General features: G+C 38.2%; 1 protein-coding gene across 9 annotated transcripts in view; it reads right to left on the bottom strand.

The window, feature by feature from the left end:
- Nucleotides 1-372: 372 nt before the first annotated feature.
- LOC106906347 (mitogen-activated protein kinase kinase kinase kinase 3) overlaps nt 373-25005 on the bottom strand; it is a 52454-nt gene continuing 27821 nt past the window's right edge. For 2 of the 9 annotated variants that reach the window (XM_088013120.1, XM_088013127.1), the window contains 21 exons: nt 23656-23718; nt 20799-20851; nt 20578-20616; nt 18233-18307; nt 12994-13045; nt 12541-12913; nt 10165-10271; nt 10007-10048; nt 9027-9111; nt 8832-8911; nt 8468-8528; nt 8205-8322; nt 7938-7996; nt 7638-7741; nt 6744-6915; nt 6550-6618; nt 6337-6429; nt 5801-5871; nt 5286-5341; nt 4232-4285; nt 373-3845 (listed from right to left, as the gene is read on the bottom strand). In XM_088013120.1, coding sequence (XP_087869246.1) covers nt 3758-3845; nt 4232-4285; nt 5286-5341; nt 5801-5871; nt 6337-6429; nt 6550-6618; nt 6744-6915; nt 7638-7741; nt 7938-7996; nt 8205-8322; nt 8468-8528; nt 8832-8911; nt 9027-9111; nt 10007-10048; nt 10165-10271; nt 12541-12913; nt 12994-13045; nt 18233-18307; nt 20578-20616; nt 20799-20851; nt 23656-23718 — 1914 coding nt within the window. In that variant the 3' untranslated portion in view covers nt 373-3757. The remainder of the gene's footprint in view (nt 3846-4231; nt 4286-5285; nt 5342-5800; nt 5872-6336; nt 6430-6549; nt 6619-6743; nt 6916-7637; nt 7742-7937; nt 7997-8204; nt 8323-8467; nt 8529-8831; nt 8912-9026; nt 9112-10006; nt 10049-10164; nt 10272-12540; nt 12914-12993; nt 13046-18232; nt 18308-20577; nt 20617-20798; nt 20852-23655; nt 23719-25005) is intronic. The other 7 variants (XM_088013125.1, XM_088013122.1, XM_088013123.1 and 4 more) reach the window with 7 other exon arrangements.

Here is a 25005-nt window from a genome sequence, read left to right on the forward strand (position 1 = left end):
GCAACACTAAAAGATGCTAACATCTATTAGCATTTTGCAACCTGAAACTCTTCAAATTTGAGAAAAATGTTTTCATAATCCTTGAACTTTTGCCTACTTTGTTTTGTTATAACCATAAACTTTAATGCATTTTAGCAGGATTTAATGTGGTATACCAGTGCTGAGTAGTGCATGACTGTGAAGTGAAACATAAAAAAATAAATAAATGAGTTTTGATTAAGTTAAGCAAACAAATAAAAATAAAAAATCTCAAAAGTGTGGGCAACTTGATCTCTGATGACACATTGCTGTGTTCAAAGTTTTAAAACGCACAAATACTTTCGCAGTATTTTAAGGCAGCGCAAATGAACAAAGCACAAGATACCCAGAAGCTTCAGTTCCTTCTTTTTAATGTGTTAACCTGTCATCTCATAAATCTGTTACACTTCTGAAACAAAATATAGGCAATTATACAGTATGTAAAACAAACCCATTTTTATTTTACACTATTTACACTTTATAACGTTTGCATTGCATTATGAAAACAAAAACAAGAAGTGATGCGACGGCAACAGAGGAGACGTCACCTGCTGTTTTTTTTTTTTTTGCTCAACATCGGAAAGGAGACGAGGATCAAACGGCGTTTGGGGAAAAACTTGAAATACTTAACACTGATCAGCTAATGAGCAGCAGACAGGTGACGCTTCCAAAGAACAAAATCCCAAGGCGATGATATTTATGCCACTTAGATCTTTTTTCATCCAGAAAATTCACATATCTGGTACGGAAAACAAATTAAAAAGCAAATTAATTCTACAGGATACTTGACTCAAGTTGAGCAGATGCTGTTGGATGATTTCACCTGGTCTCAGCATGTATAGGGTCGTTCACAAGAGGGAGGAAGCTTGGAAACAGCATAATGTAATCGAACATGAACTCTTGATGGACATTTTCCCACGTCTGTTACGGTTAAAAGTCACGAAAAAGAAAAAGAAACAACATGAAGCAACCGAAACAGTTTGGTCAAGAAAATCCACAAGCGATTCAAAAAAGAAAATCAGGTGCACCGAAACAAATTCAGACAAAAAAATAAAGAGAAAGAAAATTACGAGACAATATGTAGGTGCTGTGAGATGTTTGAGAATTTAAAGAGATTTAGACATGATTTGTTCAACACAAACCAGCTGAGATTGGACTTTTTATTTCTGTTGAAATCTAAGATAAATCACGAGGTAGACTATCTAAATATGGCCACAAGGTTTAAGTGATATATTAAAAATATATATATATACATATCTCGTCTGACAAAAGAAACCCCAATGTTATTTAATCGTTTTTTTTATTGTTTGCTTTTTTATATATGGTTTTAAGTGTAAAAGGAACTCTGTAAATTAAACTGAGGCTTAAAATTGGATTTAGAATAAGTTTGGCATCTATCTCTTCAATGAGTGTCTCCAGTTAATGAATTTTAAGGAGGAAAAAAAACCCCTGTGAAAATAAGATGGTGTTTAAATGGAACTTGAGGAAAGTTTCCTTTAATAAACAAATCCCACATGTCCAGGCAAAGATAGATTATTTTCTCTCATTTTGGGGGCTTTTCTTTTTATAGGATTTTAAAATAATCTACTTGCTTAACTTCTAGCTTTTTTTAAATATATTTTGTCTGCTACTAGAAAAAGACAATCTTCACTCTGTAGTTGTTATTTCTAACCATATCCGTATTTAGTTGCCAGCACAGATGACGTCCGTCCATAATTTCCCCTCCCAAAAGTTGAAACAGCAAGTTTCATCGGCTATGAGGAGCAGTAAGCCTCAGAAACACACCAGCAGGGGGCAGCAGAGGTCTTCCAGCTGCTTTGTGGTTTATTAGCTAAACGAAGGGGTTTTTACGTCTCGTCTTGCGTGCCTCTCTTTGAACATAGAGATGAGGATTAGAATTTCACAAAGCTAAACATTTTACAGCATTTTTAAATCTCTAGGGATGGAGTTGAAAACATGGCGCTCCTTTAGTTTTCATAGAATGTTTTTATATATAAAGACATTTTCGTAACCAGAAATATCTTTAACAGACTAGCATTTAAGCAAGGAAAAGGCTTAAAAACGTCTTTCTTCAGCCAGCTGACGGTCAGCGTGAAAAAAATAATAAATTAACTACACCTACTTGTTGCTGGCCCATGCCTATGGGTGAATACACATCTGAAGCGACGCGTTACGTCAATTTACGTGTGTTTATCGGACTTCATGAGATAAGCCGGGAGAAAATAGTAGAGTGGACTTCAGCTGTGGGGAGTTTTATCAGAAACCGCGATGCTACTGACGAGAACAGAAGAGTTTTTGGACGTGGCACGTTGGAGTGTTGACGGTGTGGGTTGGTCATATCAAAAAGGAGGAGAGTATTTCGTTGTCGGTGATGCAAGATGCCTTTCACGAGATCAACTAAGTTATTTCTGTGTAAATTATTAATTTATTGGGTTATATTTATTTGTTGCTGCTCCTTCAAAGTGACCTCAGCCAGATTAACCAGACCGGCACACCACACACTTCCATGCTCATACAGGCATCTACAGGCACACACTGTGCATACACACGCTATCATGACATCACATTTGTTTATGAAACACATTTCGTCTCCTTGTGCAAATTTCAAATACCAGTGGTTCAATAAAATACATGGAAATAATAATGATAAAACAAACATTAAAAAAAGGACAAATATTTCTGAATAAAACAGCTTTAAAAACTGAAAGGGGGCAGAACTCCAAGTGATGAGGCAGGAAATGATGCATGCAGGATGAAAAACGAGCATCCGCATCCTGCGTGTGTTCGTCGGGATCTCTTTGCGGGGAAATGTCCGATTACTGAAGCCGTCCACCTGAAGAGAACCGAACCTCGCCACAAACAAAAAAAAAAACAAGAAATTTGAGAATCTGTGACTCCTCTTTATGTCTCCACGGTTTGACAGAGCAGCTATTGACACACGTATATACACAACCAGACTTTTTCTTTTAGTGTTCGACTTTACCATTAAAAAAAATGTATTTACAAAGAATTAAATAAAGGTTTAATAAGCACTTGTGTGGTGTAGTGACGGGTACTGGGGATTTATCCTTAGCGAAAGTGGCAAAAAAAAAAAAAAAAGATTTTAGTCTGGTCTCTTTTTTTTTGGAGTTTTTTTTGTGGGGGTCTTTAAAACAAACATTTTACGACAAATGAAGAAAGTCGTCCTTGTTAATAAAGTTACGCCATGCCACAATAAATAAAGGGACAGTTAAAACAAAAGAAATGGAGGAGGAAAGAAAAAAGGGGGTCAGAGGTGAATTTCTGGGGCATAATGGCCCTTCTATGAAGCTTCGGCACAAACAGCAGTAGTATTACAAGTAGAACTAGTGTAGCATTGGTGTGTTTTCTGGATGTTTCTATACTCCATGTGCAGTCTTGCAGGGAAAGGTTGGAAGCTGCGTCTTCACGCCGAGTGTTTAGACTCTTTGCTTTGACATAAACAAATCCAAGAGAAGTCCCTTCCCGTCCTCTCCCCGAACTAACACCTTTCACATACACACACACACTGATGCAGTTTAAAAGGGTGCAAACATCTGCATTCACAAATTCTCCTAGTCTCCCGGTCACGTTACCAAGCAGGCGGGCGAGGGGGTTAAGCTGCGGTGCTGGGATGAAAGCGACTACCGGCTCGTTTCGTTGCTCCCTTGTCTGCGGTAGCGGTCGGGTGTTTAGACGGCGCTGCGGCGATGGTGCGAGGGCGGGGGGGAGGGGTGGGGACTCAGTAGCTGTTCTCGTGGCCCGCCAGGATGTAGAGGTTGCTGTGGGCTGTGGGGTTGTCCGTCGGCCGGCTCTCCAACACCACCACCCTGAAACACACGTGGTTCAATTAAATAAATAGATTAAAAAAATAAAAAAAAAACAAGAATATGGTGCGATTTCCCATGAATCAAAAGAGCAAAAGGAATGATAAAGAAACAGGATTTAATGTAGAAACATCCGGTCAATCAGCAACCCATGGAGAAATCGGCTGAAGGATGTTATTTGGAGGAGGGAAAAAAAATGGCTCATCACCCCAAACGACACCTTGAACAGAGTAATAGATTTGCATCGTCACACATCATCCCGTATTTGGACTCAAGAGGGTCAGCAGTAAGGTAGTAGACACCAGAATCTTCCAGAACGTTTAAGAGGAATTTGTTAGGAATCCCGAAAGAACAAAAAAAAAAAAAAAGCCGGTGAGCGGTGCTTGTACCTGGGCAGAGAGCGGCCTCTGTCCTCAGAGTCTGGGTCTCTACCATCAGCTCGTCTTCAGCGAGAAGGCAGCAGAGAGGATGTTAATGGTGTGTTTGTGTGTGGATGGCGAGTCAGACTTTACCTACTTAAAGAAATGCTTAAAAGTTGAACAGAAATTTCTACATTTGTTCCCAACTTATTATCGTTTGTTTTTTTACAGAACCTCTTTTCTAGTCATAGTTTTATGTTTGGGACGTGTTGTGTGTTCTGATATGGCACATCGATGAGGACTAGAGCTTCTCTTAAACAGATTAAGTAATCATATCCTGTGAACATTTTTCTTATTTGAACATTTTGTCATATTACAACTACTTCAATGCAGTTTAGTGAGATTTTGAGTGCATTTCAAGCTGGAGGAATCCACTTTCAATTGGTTCAAGTCCCGACTTTGGATGGGCCATTTAAGACTTGAAGCTACTGTAATCCAAATCATTGTTCTCCAAAGTCAAACCTCAAGGTCTGTTTTCTGGATTTATGAGCGTTTCAGTTACAGGGAGGACTGTAATTGGACAATTTTCTGCTGGCCTTTTAGTTGCTATAGATGTATATTGTACTTTATCTGTAATTGTTCCACGATCTCTCAATTTTCAGATGATGGATGGAACAGTTCAGAAGAGATTTTCAAAAATATACTGTCCTCAAAAAACAAACATCTGAGGCCTTTGCAGAACAGAAGCATTTATTAATCTCGCGTAGTGGACGACGTTTACTTTCGTAGTGATTCATAAAGGGAATTGATTACACTGGATTTCATTTGTTTAAGTGTAACACAGGAGTAAAGGGAGGTAAAACGCAAACACACGCCATACTCGGTTCTTTATAGAAAGTCCCAATAAAACACGTCAAAGTTTGTCGTCGTAAAAATCACAAAAAGTGAAAATGTTCAAAGCACTTTTGCAAGGAACTTTACACAGAAAACAGAGATTTACACTTTGAACTCTAAGCATTTTCCAGCCGTGACCGCACACGTCTATCTGAAAACCTGCAACAGTAAATCTGGTCGCTTTTCTCACCTGTCGGATCCCAGTAGTCTGAAGATGCGTGTGTTGTCACAGATCTCTTGCGTGATCTAGGGAGAAAAAAATAATAAAAATTACAGATTCTACAAAGATAGAAAGTGGACAGAAATTTGAAGACTAAACAGAAATCTAGAGACTGGTTAAAAAGTCTACAATGACTGAGCCTCATATCCCCACTGGGTTTTATTCCCTGTTTAGCATTAGCGGTTAATCTTGACAGGCATGATGATACCGTTATTAACTTCTCATTTCTGAGCAAAACAATCTGACAGGATAAATCTAGAGTGATTAGTTGGGAGTGTCACAATTACATAAAATCGATAAAGCTAGAGTTTTTACTACCAGAGAGGAAAAAGCTTATTGCCTTATTAGCTGGTGGTAAACCTCTTCCACAACTCTACCGTGATTTCATTTTTTATTTCAGAGGGGAAAAAGCAATTTCCCTTTGGGGTTCAATAAAGTATATTCTGTTGTAAAAACACAGGTCAGCGCTAAAAGATCAGACTAACCTCATTAGTCTTGAAACTTCGACCTTGCATGCCATGTCTCCAGAAGGCCAGAACACTGTCCTGAAGACAAACTGCAGGAAAAGAAGACATTCATTCTGCTTTTATCAAAAATAAGGCTTTTATCATGAAACTAAATAAATAATGGAAAGTCTAATGCTGGATAAATAAGAAAAAGTTCAAAGACAGACGTTAATTTTGTCCAATCAGGTGTGATCCTTAAAAAAAATGTCTTCCTACTTCGTCTACAGACATACTTGCGTGGTTGGACTAATTATTTGGGGGTAGGGTGTCCTAACTTTTTCCTCAGCTAGAGGACTTAGTTTTTATCCCTGACAAAAAATTTTTTATTTTTTGTTGCTATGTGCAATTAAATAGATTCCTATTCCAGAAAAATAACAGATTCGTCATTGACATGTGAACATTTCTTTAAAACAATAGAATATTTAATAGAAAGTCATGTCTTTTTTTCACATTACTGTAATAATAATTTGTTTCAAAAGCTTTCTTAATCAGCTGGTCTGCCTTCCTTCTGGTACCTATAGCTTCGATCTGGAAGTTGAAGGTGAGTTCAGCGGACAACTTCCGGCTGGATTTTAGCCGGCCCTGGAGGTTCACTATCTTTATACATCCTGAAAGGCAAACAAAGATGAGACAGAAGAAAAAAAAAAAATTAGAGTATGACCTATAAATATGTTTTCATTTGGTCTAAAACTGTAAACGTTGAGATGAGTAGAAGTTGTGTTTCTCACTGTCTAGGCAGACCAGAATAGTGTCTCGCTCCAGCTGCGTGACGTGGATCACGCATGTCTGTGGCATGTCTGCAAAGAAAAACATCAGGACCGGGTTTGGTTTCGACTCCAGTTGTTTTTCGCAAAAAAAATAAAAATAAAAATAAATAAATAAATAAATAAATATAAAAAAGAAAGAGCCACGCCGTTCTGACCTGCTTCTGTGAACCAGGAGGAGGTAGCATTGGGGTTGACGGTGCCGAACCGGACCACCTGGTTGAGTTCAGTTCCTTTGCTGACCGCCACGCAGATCAGAGGGTACATGTGCTCCGGGACCACCAACATCTCAAAGACTTCCAACGGACATGGCAACGGGAAATCGATGTTCTGCAGAGGAAAAAGGAATTAGAAATATGGGAGAAAGTTTGTAGATGTGAAACTGTGTCAGATAGCAGATTCTCTTTGTTAAATCAGGATTAAGTCCTACATATGCTTCATCTTCAAATTTCATAGTTTTTCAAAACCCTGAATTTCTAGATTGTGCACATTTGACAAAATATAAACTAGCGCAGTTATTACTGCTTTCATTTGGCTTGTTATAAAATAAAGAAATGGAAATCTTAGTGTCTTGTTAGGCACCAAATGGTTCAATGCAAGTTCAAAGTTTCAAGCTAACGTAAAAATGTAAATTTAAAAAAAGACATTTTAAGGCCTTCATTTTAAATACAGGAATTTAAGACTTTTTAAGGTCGTGTAGATGCGTGAGTAGGAAGTCGATTAGGGCTCTGAATTAGGTGGGATGAAAATTTGCATTTATATTTTTCTGCTCTCAACAAAAAAAAAAAAAAAGTAATCTAAAATGCTTACAATATTTTTTGAGAAAAAGAAGTGTTTAGAAAAGACCTAGAAGTAGTTGTCTGCAGTTCAGGAGCTGTACTGTACTATAAAAGACTGGAAAAGGTAAAGATTATAATCAAGGTATGTGTTTTTTTTTCCATCTTATATAAATACTAAATATGTTTGTGTTTTATGCGAATAAGTAAAACATATTTTGTTTATAAGACAAAAAAAAAAGAGCTTGACATAATGTAGAGCAGTCTGGGACTGACCTTGATGAGCATGAACTTCTGCATGGACTCCACCCACTCCAGCAGCATGACACTGGACTGGAAGGCTCCACACAGGTATTTATGGCCGGTGTACGGGTTGCGGACTAGCAGGAAATGACACACATTATCACTCACATGTCTTCTTTACAACCTTTGGTTTGATGTTACCATTTCCTGAATAGTTGGAAACTTATTGAATTAAAAATGTCATTATGATTTCTTTTTTCAAATATTGACTTTTAGAATGTACGCACATGTACACTACAGAGCTGTAAAATGAACAGTATGACAGATGCTTACCCACACAACACTTTTGGCATCCTTTAGTGTCTGGAATCTTATTGGAAACGGCAAACTTCCTACAATCAGGCACAAGCAGACATTACTCACCAAAACAGGCTTATTAACCTGAGGCAAATATACAAAAACTTTATTCTGAATTGGCTGCTTTTGTTGTTATTAACCTATTTAACTTCAAGTCAAAAAAGGTGGATTCCTTCAAAAAAAGAGATAAAATGCCTAAAAAGAAAATAATTAACAGGTTGGACTTCCTGACTGTGACGTTACCTTGGGATAATCTTATCAGGGAGTTTGTGTGTGGGAATGGCTACTGGTAGCTTCTGCAGCTGTCTGGCCTGTTCAAAGAGTCCGGACAGACTGTGGGAGTACAGCTGGGAGGCTTTTCCTGCAGTGAGACATTATTCATCACACACACCAGGTCATTAAAGAGTCAGAAATCTGAAAAATGTAACGTGGAATGCAAAACAGCAGAAAAAAAAACTAACGAATACAACATTAGTTGTCTGTTATAAACGAACTTCTTCACTCACCAGATATAGAAAGAAGACAATTGTTCATGACATACAACCACGTACACCTCCGAGGGAAGAGCTACAAACAAACAAAAATACCTCATTTATAGCAATAACTACAGGAAAATAACTGGTTAAGTAACAATGTTCAAGTTTTACAATTACTTGTCTTTCTCTATTCTGCAAGAATGCAACTCATGCATAATCAAAAATTGTAACTTTTTAAAAAAGAACTGAGTGTGTTGCTTTTTCATCCACTCATTGGTCACATTAAATCCCAGTTGAGCGCATAGATGACTGTGGTTTTAGCAAAAAGGTGAGAAGTCCAAGGGGTATGAATTCTTTACTAATGATGTTTTGCATTTATTATGTTGTGTCTGACCTGCTCCATCGTCGTCTCATGAAGCTCATTAAGGTTTAACGTGTAGATTCCCTCCTCAGCTCCGAATATCAAATACTGATCTGAAGCAGAGAAGCAGAAAAGATGCTTAGATTTAACAAACTGAAGTAAAGGGAGGAAGAGACTACAGATTTACGTTTATTGCTCTGAACCCAGATGGGTTTTCCTCTTGGTTACCTCTGGTGTCGGGGTTGATCCATGACGTGGCACAATGGATCTTCAACGGACAGCCATTGAACACCTTGGAGAAACAGGCGCCCATCTGTAAACAGGAAAGATGATCTTTATTCTTTATTAGCCTGACTTCTGTTGTCATGGTTATTCATCCTCGCACCATATTTTCATGTCAAATATGGTGGAGTTACCAAACAGGATCATTCGGTCATTAACTATAAGTACAGAAGTTCACCAGGAGTTTACTAAAGATGTTTCTAGAGAGGGATGCCATTAAATACCAAATCTATGAAAAAAAAGTGAGATAAATGCAGCTTTTAGAAGTTTTTCAATATTGAATTTCCACAACACAATGACACAGTAATATTTTTTATATCTAATTTTCTTGCCACTAGGTGGAAAACACCTAGTGTGTTTTCACAAATATCGAAATCCCTTGAAAGAAAATGTATTTGTCTTATTTAAGCTAAAGTTTTATGGTTTTCTGCATTTTACAGTTGGAAAAATTAAATAAAATGGTGGTTCTTTAAAAATGTTACATTTCCTGCAGTAGCGACAGGTTAAAAATTACATGTCTTTTTTTTAAGAGCTCATGCAAAACTTGTTGCTCTCAAGTTTAATTTAGCTGGACTTGGGGAAAATGGCTCTTTGGATGGTAAAGGTTATAGACTCCTGGTCTAGAAATACCATTATTTTTCCATTATTAATTGTCTTAGTATCCAGACATGGAAAATATTAAAATCAAATTCCATACTTTTCCAGACTGCATTTTGTTCTTTGGACTGTTACGTATGCATTTATTGTTACAATCTTTGTTTGACTGCTTAGAAAACGGTACACTCCATCCATTTTCTTAAAAGAGTAACAACTAAAAACCAATAAAACTAACTGAAATTGGCTCCACAACATGATTTTACTTGCTTGGAAAACCCTGAATTGTGGGTATTCTGCCCACTGTGATCACAAAAGACACGGAAACTTACATGGACTTTAGGTGTTGGAGGAAGACCGTTACTGATAGGCTTCTAAGGCACAGATAAGAAAAGAAACATTTAGCAGTGTGCTTATTTCAACAAACGGTTCAATACAATAATATTTAGTTTAACATCTAATATCGAACTCAAGTAGAACGTTTACTTACGGGAACATCCTTCTTGTCTTTCCGTACGGGGACGCTAGGGGGCATGGTGGACTGCCTCTCTCCAGGACTTTCCCTCTCACCGTTATGGGGAGAGTTCAGCCCATTACCTAAAACAACACCAGCGACTGAATGAGTGTGTGGCTGAGAGGTTTCAGACATATTTATTGGTTATGATGCGAACAATTTAACCTGAGGTACTGGAGACAGAGAGGAATTATACAGGCAAAACAACTCGGGAGCAGAGAGAGGGGAGGAGACTAGCAGGAAGAATACAGAGTCAAATATAATGCATGAGCAATGAAGGGTGTGAATGTGCCAACTGCTTACCGCTGGACAGCAGCTGACAAAACAACCTCTGCGCACACAAGACGACGCGTTACAAGCTGCACCAGTGGCATGAAAAGACAAAAGACCTCTGATCTGCTGAGTGGGTGTGGTTCAAGTGTTGTCAGCACTGCGTGGACGGGCGGAAATAAATCAGCGAGGGCGAGCGGAGCGACTGAGGCTAACGTCAAAAAATTTGGAATCCTATCCGCAGCACTTGTTTGTGAAGTTATTTCTGCTGCGACAATGTGCTGCTCAGACATAGAGGGGCCTCCAGAAAACAGTGATTATCTCCTCTCCTCTGCTGTTGTTCTGAAAAGTCACTTTTGGAAAGCTTGGAAAGCCCGTTTGTGTGAAATGAGTCCAATATCTCCATGGAGAAAAGGAATCCGCGAGTCGTGACCAAGCCCTTGTTTTTACCCGGTCCTGTCAGCCCAACAACCCCATCCACAATGACACAGAAAGCCGCACACTCGTGCTTAAGGAAGTCTTTCCCTGGCCGGCGAAGAAAACACAAGGAAGGTACGACACGTCAGAGGAAAACACAGTGCCATGTAAAAGTATTTATGGCCCTCGACAGTTTTTATACTTGACCAAGGTTTCACCAGCTCAAATTTAAGACAACAAACTAACGTTTCCCTGACGTTTCTGTCAGGGAAAAGCTTCTGTCCTACGAGAAAAACTTCCCTACATAAATTAAATAGTCCTGCCACGACAAAATTAACGTATTTAACACCAACTTAAATACGTTATCTTAAATTCTAACAGATTTTAGATATTTTAAGGCCTTAATTTCAGTTGAATTTAAGACTTTTTAAGGATGTGCGATTTTGTTGAGATTTTATCTGACGGCGCAACACAAAGTGGTACAATGAAGGATAAAAATCTAAAAAAGAAAAAAAAAAGTAAATTTGTGTTCAATCTTCCTCAGTGAAAGCTATGTAGAACAATTTCAGCTGCCATTCAGCCTCAAAGACCTCTGAGGTATACTTCGACTGGCGTTGGACATCTAGAGGCTTCATTTTTTGCCCATTCATTGCGAAATAGCTCATGTTCAGTCGGCTGGACGGTGAGTGTCTGTGAACATTCCTTGTCGTATTTAGGTGAGTATCTTTTGATCCAAACCACTCCATCGCAGCTAGAGTGGCGTCATTGTCCTGTTAGGTGGTGAATCTTCACACCACTTTTAGGTCTTTTGCTGTCTCTAACAACATTTTTGCAAGTATCCAAAGATATTAAATTCTGGTCTTATTTTATCAGTTCTCCCAAGAGTTTCCTCTTTCTGTTGTACATGGTTTGTGGCAAACGGGGCTCCAGTAACGTTTGAGGTTCTGATGTGAAACAATTAAAGGTAAACACACTGCAAGGCGCAGGAAACAAAGAAAAAACAACCAGAGCTCAAGACAACCAACATGATCAAACCACTAAAATAGAATTTTGCTGACTACATCAAACTAAGCAAATTTGTGAGAATAAACATGTTTTCCAGATTTGGAACTAGCAATCCTTTTCATGCTGGAAGAAAGCATAAGACATTCTGATTCACAGCCTGGGGCCAAAACACACTATATAGGAGAAAAATCTCAGATATGCATCACAACAAGCCCTTCTGAAATTCAGACCCTGGATATTGCTCTGCAAACTATTTTCTCTCTTCATTTTGCTGTAAAATATGAGCCTCAACTGAATTCTTAGTTTCATCAAGTGATCATCTGACTCTGAACTGTGACTTCTTCCTCCTAGAGAGTGAGGGAAAGCGGCAGTAGCTTTTGATTTACTGGATTAAAAAACAAAAAAGGAAAATAATTAGACTTCAGAAAAGACAAACAGTAATACGGAGCAGGAGCTGATGGAGAGAAGGAACTTTAAAGAAAAGGATAAAATAAAACTTAAAAAGCGTTGCTGTTAATGGGCTCATGGAACAGATACATCAGTTAGTCTACAAGAACAAGAACTGGCTAATGGGAGACCACAAAAAAAACAAAAAAAAAAAAACTGAAGGGAACAACAGGGTCTGTGGACACTACCCAGCTACCAATCAGCTGCTCTTACTCTCTTCCTTTTCCTGTTCCTCCTTCACCTCCTTCAGCACCTCCCACGCCTCCTCCAGCTCCTCCTCTGTGTGAGGCGTGTGGAGCCACTCCCAGAAATGCCTAAAGCTCCCATCATCATCATCCTCTGGGGCAGAGCTTTCCACGTCTTTGCGCTGCGGGCTGTCGTTACCTAGGCTGCTGCGGCGGTGGGGTGGCAGCTTCGGGGGCGGGGGCCGCGGGGGGACGCTGGTGGACGCCTTGGCGGGGCTCGGCGTCTCTGTGGCCGGGCACCGCTTGATGGTTCCCCCTCCGGTGTCGTCGTCATTGTTGTGCGATTGGCCGTCATCGTTTTTGTGTTGAGGCTGGTGCTGGGAGGAGCTGAGAGACTTAGGCTGGGGGTAAATAAAGAGGAGTTTTTTTCTTCTGCTGTATATTAAGTTACAAACTGATTGAAAACAACAAGTTCTCCTACCTTCGGAGGGAGTGGGGGTGGCTCCTTTGGCCTCTTGATAGTGCTTGATTTGCTGGGGAATGAAAAGGCGGCTTTTTAGTACAAGTGACATCAAATGAAAACCAGATTTATGAGAATTAGTAGTGTTTTTTTTTTTTTAAAGGTTTTTAAATTATTACTGCATCGGTCATGAAGGGCAGTTTAAACCTGCTCCAGATTTCTACACATTAATTTCTACATCCATAGAATACAATTTGCCAAAAACCTTACAATTTAGACACCTAAAGTTTATTTTAGTATTTATTCTGCATAATTTTTTGACCATGTAACTCAGGTGCACCGACTGCAGTTTTATAGCCAATGACAGACCACTAAGTAGACCAATTTTGGCCAATAACATTGTATTTCATATTTTGTTTTCGGTCTGAAAAGTTGCTAAATATAGCGACAAAGTTGCAAAGTTGGCAACAGTGGGGTGACTATTGTTAACTGAAAAGTGACCAGCTGGAAGTGTGCTCAGACAACCCTCTGTCACTGCAGAGCAACAGAGGATGTTTTTTGATGCACATTTTGAAGGATCACATCAGAAAAGGGTGATGAAAACAGCAAACTTCCTCAGTTCCACAAAAAAAAAAAAAAAGATTTTTGCACTGCTTAAGATGGAGTTTTGGCTTTTCTGAAGGACAGTAAATGCTCTATTCTTCTTAGATAGGTAGTAAAAATCTCTATATCTTGTTTAATTACAGCCATATGTAGCATCAATATCTGACAAAATTACATCTTGTAGCATAGTTGATTCACTCCAAACCAGTAGATGGAAACATGCCTCATTTATATACTTTTTTTTTTTTTTTTGCAACATTGTAGAAGTTCACAAAAAATTTGCACGGCTATTGGATGGAAACAAGCTAAAGATAAGATCTGATTCACATGTAGCAATTTATCAGTGCACCCTTCTCTCCTTGCTTTTTTGCTATTTTTATTGTTTCTATTATTTTTTATTCTTAGAATCAAAGTGACTTGATTTAAAGTTTTGTGCAAGTTTACAAAAAAATTGTAGCAAAGCCTGGTGCCTTCAAAATGTCTGATTTGTAGAGGTAAAGTACCGACAAGAAAGGAAAGAAAGTTCGTCAAGAACACAAGTAAGGAAACAAAAGAAGGAAAGATGTAGCGAAGAAAAGGGAAGGAAGAACACCATTTTTAGACAATGGGATATTGTTCTATACACTTTTTTAAAACTGAAATCAAAGTCCATACTTTTCAAGACTTTTAAAGGTGTATAACTATGTTTTGTGGCTTAAAGACCTTTTAATTTAAAGAGCCGAAGAGTTTTTCCTGGCTCTATGGAGCGTAGAGTTATACTTCCCTAAAAGCTAACACTGTTTCAAACTAGTTAGCAAGCTATCAGAGTCCTGTCTGTTAGCTAGCTGACTGCAGGCTAGCTACCTGATGAGGCAGATAAAGTAGTCAGTTAGCTCATGTTAAACATTTTCACTTTTAACATCAGTGTTAATATTGTGATACAAAATAAATTGCGACACTTTTACTCATTGCTATCATACAATGAGACTCATGCCAGCCCATTCCGAACAGAGATACATGTTAATGAATAATGAGTGATACAGAAGGCCAGAAATCATCATCGAAGGTGTCAGTGAATGAAATGAAAACAAATACACATGAGTCAGGAAGCCAAAAAAAAAAAAAAAAATGCTGTTATCACACGAAAACTGCTGAGAACAAACAGATTGGTCCTGAATTTTTCAGGAGCTGCTCCTCCGAGATCTACTGACGTGTTTACAGAGCTCAAAACCAAAACAAGCAGAGGTCACAAGGTCAACAGAGACGGGTCCAAGAAGCTGCTAGAGTAACAAACACATTAGGAGTCATTTACTCCACATGTGTGAAAACAGAGCAACTCTGATGCAGCTTAGATTGCACCACTTCATAAACCTCCAGCGCTCATCTAATCTGCTTTGATCAGCAGAATCTGATGCAGATAATGTTGACGATGGCACACGGCTACTTGTTCTGTATTTCAACCAGCGAAAGTATTTGGATGGGGTCAGCTAGCATGAGAATAACAGCCGGCACACATTTTATGCATGTGCTCATATAAAGGAGAAGGCCATCAGCTCAAGTATCCCTGCCAATAACATTGTGTTCTCGCTCTACAGATGATGCACTGAGTACGTTTAACCCTCTTAGATGGAGCTAATGCTGCCCGAATATACTTTGTTTTTCATGCTATGGATGCTACTACTGACTCAGAGCTTCTCTTTTTTTGCTTGTTTTACTTTGCTTAGTTGTGTTTCTTCTGTAAATGAAGCCACCAAAGTACCTACTACTGCCATTTACTTTTACCTATTCTTTTACATAAAAAGTAGAAGCCTGGTTCTGCTACTAATTGGCATAATAGTGGACTTCAGTGTTTTGGAATCCAGGTGACTAAATTTGAATCTGTCTATATAGTTGGGCCGACTTGACCATATGTTTCTGTTTCTTTTGTGAAGAAAATTTAACCAAATGGAATTTGACTGATGCTCAGTTGCATCCCACGACCCATTTGTTCAATTCAATTAAAAAATACTTGATGTTGCACAGTAATATGTCTTACATGCCACCATCAGCTGTTGAAGAGGACTGCTAATCCACCTCATTTCCTTTTGCTGCTCCTCTTTAATCTCTATGCATGGGTAGAAAGCTGGGCAGAAAAAGAGTCTGGGATGTGATATCTGCCTATTACAATTGATGAAAGAGATTCCTCCTTCATTCGCTGTTCTTTCGTCCTGCTCTGCATCCATAAACCCTCTTTTCCCCCCGAACTCTTCCAGGATTAGAGATCATAGTTTAGGCGTCATTTGAGCTGTTGAGATGCTTATCTGCCGCCTCCTGTAGTGAAAACAACACCTTGTTGCCTCGGTTACACGTCGCAAATGTCCGAATGTAAAGAAATTACGAGCAAACGTCTTTCCAGTTGCACAGCATCCAAACCCAGAGGGGATAATTTTCCAAACATGCAATATCTTAACCCACCAAAAATGAGCAGAAGGCTTTAAAAAGACAAATCAGAGCCAACATGCCCCCACCACGAACACCGCAATTCAATGATTCCAGCTTCATGTTCTTCATGCCCTTTGTGTTTTCCAGCTCACTGTGTGAGTGCTTTGTTACCACCTAAAGTCCAACAATGTGCAAAGGGCAAAGTATCCATTTCTAAACATGGTGGACAATATTGTTGACAAGGAACACTTTGGCCTACCGCAGTACTTTGGGTCTGACGCAAAAATAGAAGATCTACAATTATTTATTTATTTTTTTACTATAGGAGAAGGAGGAGACAGACATTAGTTTGAGTAAACACACACACAGACGGAGCAAGAAGTCACACAGATGGTGATGCAAGCGGAGAGCAGAACAGCAAGAAGAAAACTTTGCAAGGTCCACGTATGAAAGAAATGAAACTGAATTAATGTCTGATGTTGCTTCGAGTGAAACTTTAAAGCTACTACAGAAATTACAGTGACTTTGCAAAAAAAAACAAGTCATTCCCTTAAACTTACAGCCACAATCTTCAGTGAATTTTATTGGGATTGTAAGTTACAACAAATAAAAAAAAAAAAATAAAAAAAAAAGGGGGGGGGGGTGAAGCAGAACTGCAAAACAGAAGAAAATGGATATGTGGTTTTCAACAGTTAGCCGAAAAATCTGCATTTCTATTCAGTGGACCTTATTCAATACTTTGCAGAAAAACCTTTCAATTACACTCGCAGGTCTTTTGGGGTTTGTCTCTGCCAGCTTTTCACGTTCAACAGATTGTGAAAAGTGGTATTTTCTCTCGCTATTCTTAGATAAAACTGTCAACAGCTGACCCCTGCACACTGACCGTCTTGGTTCCTCTGAAAAATGCTTGTCCTTGTTTTTCTTTTAAAGAGAACAGCCGTGTCTTGGTAGGTTTACAGTTGTGTTTTTGTCTTTACATTGTCAGATGATGGATTGAACACTGTTCTGTGCTTGGGATATTGTTTTATAACACCAGTGGTAGGTACTGACTAAAATGTTAGCTGCGCTAACGCTAAATCGCTAATCATAAACATTAGTTCTGCTAATGCTTAAGCGCTACACCAACACAGTATTGAGTGGAAGTTAATGCTACACAGCTAATTTTAGCGACGTTGATACCCACCATGTAGCAATGACACAACATGAACTGTAGCAAATCTCCCTCAACAGAATCAAATTTCTCATTAACCACTTGTGTTTTGTGCTTCAGGAAGTGATTTTTTTTTTTCTACTCATGGCTTCAGTTTTATAGTTGCAGAGTTTGCCTAATTGGCTACGGTAGGACGTCAGTCAGAATACCCACAATACATCAGTCAATTTTACGGAGAAAAAAAACATAAGTGATTTGCTGAATCTCATCACGGGTGAACAACGCGAGAAGTATCCGTTTTTGGTATGCTGTTATACAATAATATCTTATCTTCAATTATATAATATACATAAAATCAAGTTTAAATGCTAAAGAGACAACAAAAAAATTAGCTCTTCTATTAACACATTTGCTAAAGAGTGCCCTCCACTGGAAAATACGGTCTCTGCAACCTTCACCCTGACCTATTTGTTAGGTTACTTGGTCTTCATTGTGCTTTTCATTCAGTAATAATCTCTAACAAACTGCTCAGGTCCTCAAAGAGCAACTTTATACTGAGGTTTAGATACAAACAGGTGGAATTTATTTACTATTTCATACTGGATTTTATTTTTTTGGACGTACCAAAAATTGTCTGAATACAGCTACATTCAGATTTTTATTTGTAGAAAAGTTGAAAACCATACATCATACGCTTTCTATTTCACAATTACGCATTATCACACTGCTCTTTTACATAAGATCCAACTAAAACGCAATAAAGTTTGTGTTTCTTTTGATGAAATGTGGAAAACCCCGACGGTAAGAATGTCTGTTTTTAAAACAAACTTCTAATTCAGTGCATTTGTGGCCTTCACAGTAACTGTTAGTAGCTTTAAAACTTAACATCAGACAGCAGATGCAGTGTGAAAAACACACACACACACACACAGGTGGCATGATGGTGGTTCGTGCTGCATGGAGACGCGTGGATGAAACTGTGGAGAAGACGAGAAGCCTTCCTCCTCGTTTCCCTCTCAAACTCATCTTTTGGCCTTCGCGAGGAGAAAAAGATGTGGAGAGAAGGAGAGAAAGGCTTCCAGTTTCTGAGACTGAGCGGGAACTTACTGAGTGTGAGTTTCATCATCATCTGCACCATCATCATCCTCATCCTCATCATCCCCTAAGTGTGCAACATGGCCCCTGGGAGAGGAGGGGAAGACAGGAAGGGGACGATCAGGGGGTGGGGGGAGGAGAGGGGGGGTAGATTTTGTTGCAGTGGGGGAGAGAAGTAATGGGGGCAAGATCAAGCAAATAGGGATGGGAGATGACGACAGGAGGAGGAGGAGGAAGGGAAGAGGGGGAGGGAGAGCTGAGTAAAGCTCGGTTCACACACTACGTCTAAGATCTAAACTCAGGGCAGATCTGAAAGGACTGAAGGATTCCAGTCCAGCAGAATAATACACAAGTCCCTCGTGTTTAACGGCAACCTTTCTCACTCTGCTGATCGAAACTTAACACTTCTCCACTAAATGCTTTCTGTGGCCTCATTGTTATCGCTGGAGATAACTTATCCCAAACAGACCCGGACAAATTCATTGGCACCCCAGGTAAAGATGTAAAAGAAAAAAAAAAAGATATCTTAAAATAAATAAAACTTCTACAGCATGGAGCAGAATCTCACACTGAACAACTTCTGTGTTGATTTGGCAAAACATGATGGATCATTAATGACATCTTTTCTGTTTACCAGAAAATTTTATCCAGGCACATAGTGCCATTTCATAGCATAATCAAGTAGTTATGGTAACTTCATTTGTTTAAAAAAATGCTTTAAATATCAAATATGAGAGAAGACATTTTTACTCTGGGCTTCTCTCTCTTCAAAAATTCCTATTTCTGAAACTCCGCCTTCAGGAAGGTGCCCCTCCAATAACCCTTTAGCAAAGTTTTTTCCAGAGTTTCACTGAGAAGTAGCTAGTCTGAAGGAGCGGAGTGGTGGAGTCTGTGAGGCAGAAGCTCAGACACTAACCTGGAGCTTTGTGGCCTAAAAGCTTAAGCGTAGTGTTTATCTGACCAAACCCAGAGGATCAACTTAGAGTCTCAGAACTTTTTTTTTAATATTTACATTTGTTTTGGTAAGACAAAAAAAAAACAAAAAACTTTTTGCCTGTGGCATCTTCCTCAAACAACTGGTTGCTATGGTGATAGCATCTAATGGTCATTGAGACTATATTTATGGAAAAAAGTTCTGGAATGCTAGTCATAAAAGTACCTAGAAATTTTGTTAAAGTTGAAAAGGATGGTAAAAATAAAAATATTACTTCAGTAAATATTACTATTACATTTAATGGTTGGCAAGGGGTATCATTAACAGTAATCTACTTAAAAACAGATTAACTTTATTTTTACCCACTCAACAGAAGCACCAAGATTTTATTTTCCTGTGAAACATTGCTGTAGCAGTAAAAGAAGAAAATAGCTCATATTTTAAACCCATCTTCTACCAGGGGTGCCAACAACTTTGTCCACATCTGAATGTTCTCAAACAGAAATCCTACTTTTGCTGTTCAACCAGAAGTATTTGTCACATCTTCTTTTTACTAAACCCTCCAACACCTGTACGCTTCTAACTGACCCGGAGCTACACTGTCAATAAATCTGGGAACAAAGTAACAGCTTAAAGCTTACAAAGTCATTTAAGCTTCAGTTAACATTTTGTTTGGCTTTTTGGATACAATATTTGTTATAACCATCAATCATTAAAGTCGACAGTCCTGATATGTAACCAGTTATAGTGTCTGCATGAAGGACTTCTAGTCTTTCCTGCTTAAATATGCATGCAAGTGTGAATATTACTATCTAATAAGAGCAGTTCTACATAATACAACAAAGTGAGATCACTCATTTATTTATCGAGCCTCAAACTAGAAAACTGCATTTTTAAAAATGGGAAAAAAAAGCTAATATTTCAAAGGGACTGTTTTCTCCAGGAGCTCACAAAATCTCTCAGAATATCAAAAAGCACATGGACAACAACAATTATCATTTAAGCGCATAAGAATTTCTCCAAGGACTTGTCAGTATGTTTTGGTAGAATTAAGTCGGTTGCATTTTTAAATGTGTGACTCATTGCATGTGTGTGTGTGTGTGTGTGTGTGTGTGTGTGCGTGTGCGTGCGCGAGCCATGCTCTCTGCAGGAAGCTCCTAAGAAATCCAGCATTTTCCAGTCGCAGCATAAAGCAAGCCGCAGAAGAAGAAAAAAAAAACAAACAAGGGAAGCAGAACCTGGAACGTGAGAGCCGTGACAGCACTGAAGTCATTATTACGACGGCATTAGTGGCGTGTGATTGGCACCGTTAGTCCTGCCGTTAAATGATTCGCTGATGAGTGAATGCGGTTAAAATACACACTCGCAGTTCAACACGTCGGTCCAACCAGAAGTGAAAAAAACGAAATAGGCTCGGACTCACCTCTGCTGAAGTTCCTCCTCGACAGACTTGAGAAGGCTTCTGTTTAAGATGCAGACAGAAGTAAGTGCCTTTTCACAAAATTGTTGTAAAATTAACGCTTCATCTGTATAGTCCACACCTCCTAATCTCGATAGTTTTGACTGGTCTATTGATTGAACACTAAAACATGTATAACAGAGGGAGAAAGGAGCAAAGCTGGAAATTTAAAATCATCTACTTACTTGTTTCCTCCCAGCAAACTTGGTGAATCGTGGCCGTACTCCAGCTGCAAGTCCTAAAAGAAAGAGAAATCACGTTAGTATCGTAGTCCTGTGTATCATATGCAATCGTTTCTTCATGACAGCAATAGGACAAATTTTCCTGAATAACAAGGAACTAAATAAATACCACCTTGGAATTTTATATTTTAGTGATCCAATCCACTAATCCTAAAGTTTCTACATTTTTTTCCCTCTAACACTAATTATCTTATCAATATCCAATATATACAAAATTAACTGCATAAAAAAAAGAAATATAAAATGTAATTTAAACTGTAAAGATCAAGTTTAATATGCAAAACATGGACAGCAGGAGTGTACAGAAAAGTGGGATTAATGCTTTCCATTGTTTTACAATCATTACTGGTAAAATATCTCAACTGTTTTGTGAATTTTTATTTATCTATTTAATTATTTCTACAAAAGAAAAAAAAACCCTAATATATCCTGGAAGCTTGAAAACTCAGTTTATGTAAATTTGGTATTCTGTGCTTATACATTTCTGTGCCACATTCTGTATTTTTCAGTCAAGATTTTTTTAAATGATTACACTTATTGATATCTACAGCAAAGTGAATAAATGACTTACTACAGAAATAAATACAGTAACCAAAACTATCTGAATTGTTCAAATAATTTTGCCAGCGTCAAAACCAGCTATACTTTACACTTAAAGTTCTTAAAGTTGTGACTCTTTTGATTTGAAAAAAAGATAACTTAAAAAAATAATATCTTGTATAATTTAACCATATTTGGTCACAAAACTTCTGTTTTCTAATAATCCCAATGTGGACAAATTGAGATCATTTAAAAGTGAAATATATTCCAGCCTTTTTGTTGATTATCTGAAGCTAAAGCTATTTTTTTTATTATTATTATTTTAACTTAAGACACCAAACAGGAACTGAGTAAAGGTTTGAACTGTTTCATAAAAATACTTATTTTTAATTTTTAATTTTATATGTTGACTTTATTTGAAAAAAGCTGTAGTCCAGATTCAGGACTAACTTAAAACTACTTTAAAGTGTTCTAGTTATGGTTAGGCTCACTAAGTTTTAGAAGTAAGACTCTCTGATACCAGAGAGTGAAAGTACTGATGGATCAGGAAGCTGGTATTAATTAGATTCAACATATTTACTTCTAAACTCTGTTTTAAATCACCTGCATCAGCTGCCTAGCATTTAGATTAACTTAGACCAATTTAAATCAAAAGCTGGGCTTAGGATTTGTTACATAAAGCCACAGACAGAACATTGTTGTGTTGCATGAACATTTTACAAGACAAAGAGAATTAAGCATGCAACAGGAAAGAACACGTACTGAAAAAAAAAAAAAAAAATCAGAGGTTCCGTGCTTGTAGTGAACTACAGCAGGTCAGAAGTTAGAAAACAAAATTCAGGTTAGAACAGAGAAGGTGAGAGTCTGTGAAGAAAAAGATCAGATATGCTGAAAAAAAAAAAAAAAAAAAAAAAAAAAAGAACAGCAGCACAACACAGCAAACACTCAAGAGTTTCAGCACATGTACAGTATGAGACTGATGCAAGATCTTTTCACAGTCCCAGCTCTGCGTTTGACTCGGACCTCTAACCTTCCTCTGTACATTTGTATGTTTGCCACAGTGTGCATTTCATATACAGCATAACAAGAGAACAACAACAACAGTGATAATCATGTGACAGTAACACCTGAAGCACCAATTAGTGAAGCGGAAGGTCGGAAAAGAGGTGAAGAGAGAGAAACACGGACGGACCAGAAGAGATGGACCAACATCGTGAGGATGGACGTCCAGAGCCTTGCAAACATCTTCATACTTATTGAACTTTCACAGAGTTTTTCAACCAACTACTTCAACGTATTTAATGTGTTTCAAGGGGACTTTTTTTTGTGACAGATTAACGTAGAGAAGAAAAATTATCATCAAACTTTTTTTACAGGAAGATTTGGAGAAAGTGGCAGACGTTTTCGGCCCAACTTTACTATGATGACCCAAAATAAAACCCAGTAAAACCGTCTCTGTTGTTCTGAGAAGGCCTCAAATGTTTCTTACAGAACATTAGACAGCAAAGTGGCAATAGACTAAGGTTTACAGCAGTTATAATAACGAGATATAATGTCAGTAAATATCGGCTATCGCTTCTTTCATATTGGTGCATCTCTACTCTAAACCTAAGACAACAAGGCTCTCCAAAGATACAGCTAAGAGGTCTGGCTTTTATGAGAAGGTGGCAAGATGACAGCCATTGTCAAAAAACAGCCTGAGAAACTTGTTTAGTTGGTTACAAGTCACATTCATGATTAAATAACCCCCAAATTGAACAGCCCGACCACATCATAAAAAACTGTGGTTGTAGCACACAACTGGGCATGCCCAGAAAAAACCCATTTGAGAAACTCGCTATTTTCAGAAGTCTGAAAATACTGCATTATTTTTCTTCCTCTTCATAATTTTGTGTACCTTTGTGTCGTTTATCAGAAGGGGTGGGGGAAGCCCCATTGAAGTTTTTGGCTGCAACATGTATGAATATGTGGAAAAGTTCAAGAGGAGAGACTCGTTTTGCAAGGCACTGTAAATATATTTGAAACATTGTGCAGCTAAAAGTGAACAAAAAGAGAGACAACAGTGGCTCAGAGAGCAAAAAATTGGAAACATAAGGACAAAGACTTTTTCTTTTCATAAGAGATTATGAAGAACAAGAGGGAACGTAAGGAAGATGTGGAAGCGGAGATAAGAGGTGTAAACTATGAGGAGGAAAAAAAAAGCCAGCTAGTATGTAGATAGACGGATGACGAATAATGGGAGAGACAGAGGGAGTACTACCAGATTAGATCTCGCGGTATAGTAGAGCTCCTCAACACAGTCCAGATAGGGCTCAGAATCACACTGGTCAGCAAGACAGAGCGAGAGAGACCTCAGTTAATACATTAACCTGGACTTATATAGATAACAGAGAGGAAACGAGGCACAGGGGTGAGAAGGAGGATGAATGAGTGAAAAGATTAAGTCTAAAAACCAGAGCTAAAAAGACAGAGGAGGAATAGGTGGGGTAATTAAAGTCAACAGAGGAGAAGGGAAAAAAATAACAGAGGAGGATGTTATTGAATAACCAGAAAACCCAAAAGGAAAGAATCAATAACATTCAATCAAGGAACAAAATCTTATATCTATTAAAAAAGAAAAGAATGTAAACATATCTGTTTATAAATCAAAAAGGATAAAAAGCAACTGGCTATAATCAGCTATAAATCAATCTTATACATTTTCTTTATCAAAACTACTAAGAGCTCAAAAAAGAAAAAGCAGGAATGGGTCATGATTCTAGCTGATGTAGCATAAGGTCTGCTATGACTGATGTTTGACTGTGTTGTGTTAAAATGGGACTGAACTGGATGCATGTATAGTGAACCAATTGGATTCTCTGTAGTTAGACATGAATGAAACATGTTTATTTTACCTGGAGCATTTAAATGGCGGTCATTATGAACCGGTGCTATGTAAAAATTGCGTCAGCGTTTCATAGAGCAGTCAATTTGGTCTATAAAGAGAAGTTATCAATTGTTAGAATAATGTGGTAATGGTGAAGCATCGACTCCATTGTGAAACAGGTCGGCTGAGCGAATGGACATCAGAAAGGTGAAAGTTTTGTGATGAAGAAGAAAAAGCTGAAAACAAAATATGTTACAAGTTTCAAAAATAGATTTGAAACTGAAAAGAAAATGAATAAATCTGAGTGAATGTGGCTTTAGGGACAAAGTGCTATTATTTAAATAAACTGTATGGGTGAAGCTGCACAGAGGACAGAGAAAGGCAGGGGGCTGACTTAATTGTAATTGGATTTTATCTCAGCCAACTAGAACAGAGATGACAGAGGGAAAGGTAGATGTGAAAGGTGAAAATGTGGAAGTAAAGCGTCTTGTGTCCGGAAGCTGCCCCATCCCATTTGTTTTCCAAAAGCAAAATTCAAAAGCACCAACCATTTCAGGGAGTCTAACAGTAGAGAGAGACAGCAGGTGTGTTTCATGTTCCTCCTCAAAACTGTCAAACCCAAATGTGTGGTTTAATCCAGAAATGTGTTTTACCGCCAGAGAAATGCACCGTTCAATTTCACTACAGGACAGACTTTGTTGTTTTTTAGCTTCAATGCAGCAATTAAAGTAGTGAACAGTCACA

Source organism: Poecilia mexicana, unplaced genomic scaffold, assembly GCF_051168715.1.
Source record: "Poecilia mexicana isolate PSO_F unplaced genomic scaffold, ASM5116871v1 scaffold_15, whole genome shotgun sequence".
Classification (NCBI taxonomy): Eukaryota; Metazoa; Chordata; class Actinopteri; order Cyprinodontiformes; family Poeciliidae; genus Poecilia; species Poecilia mexicana.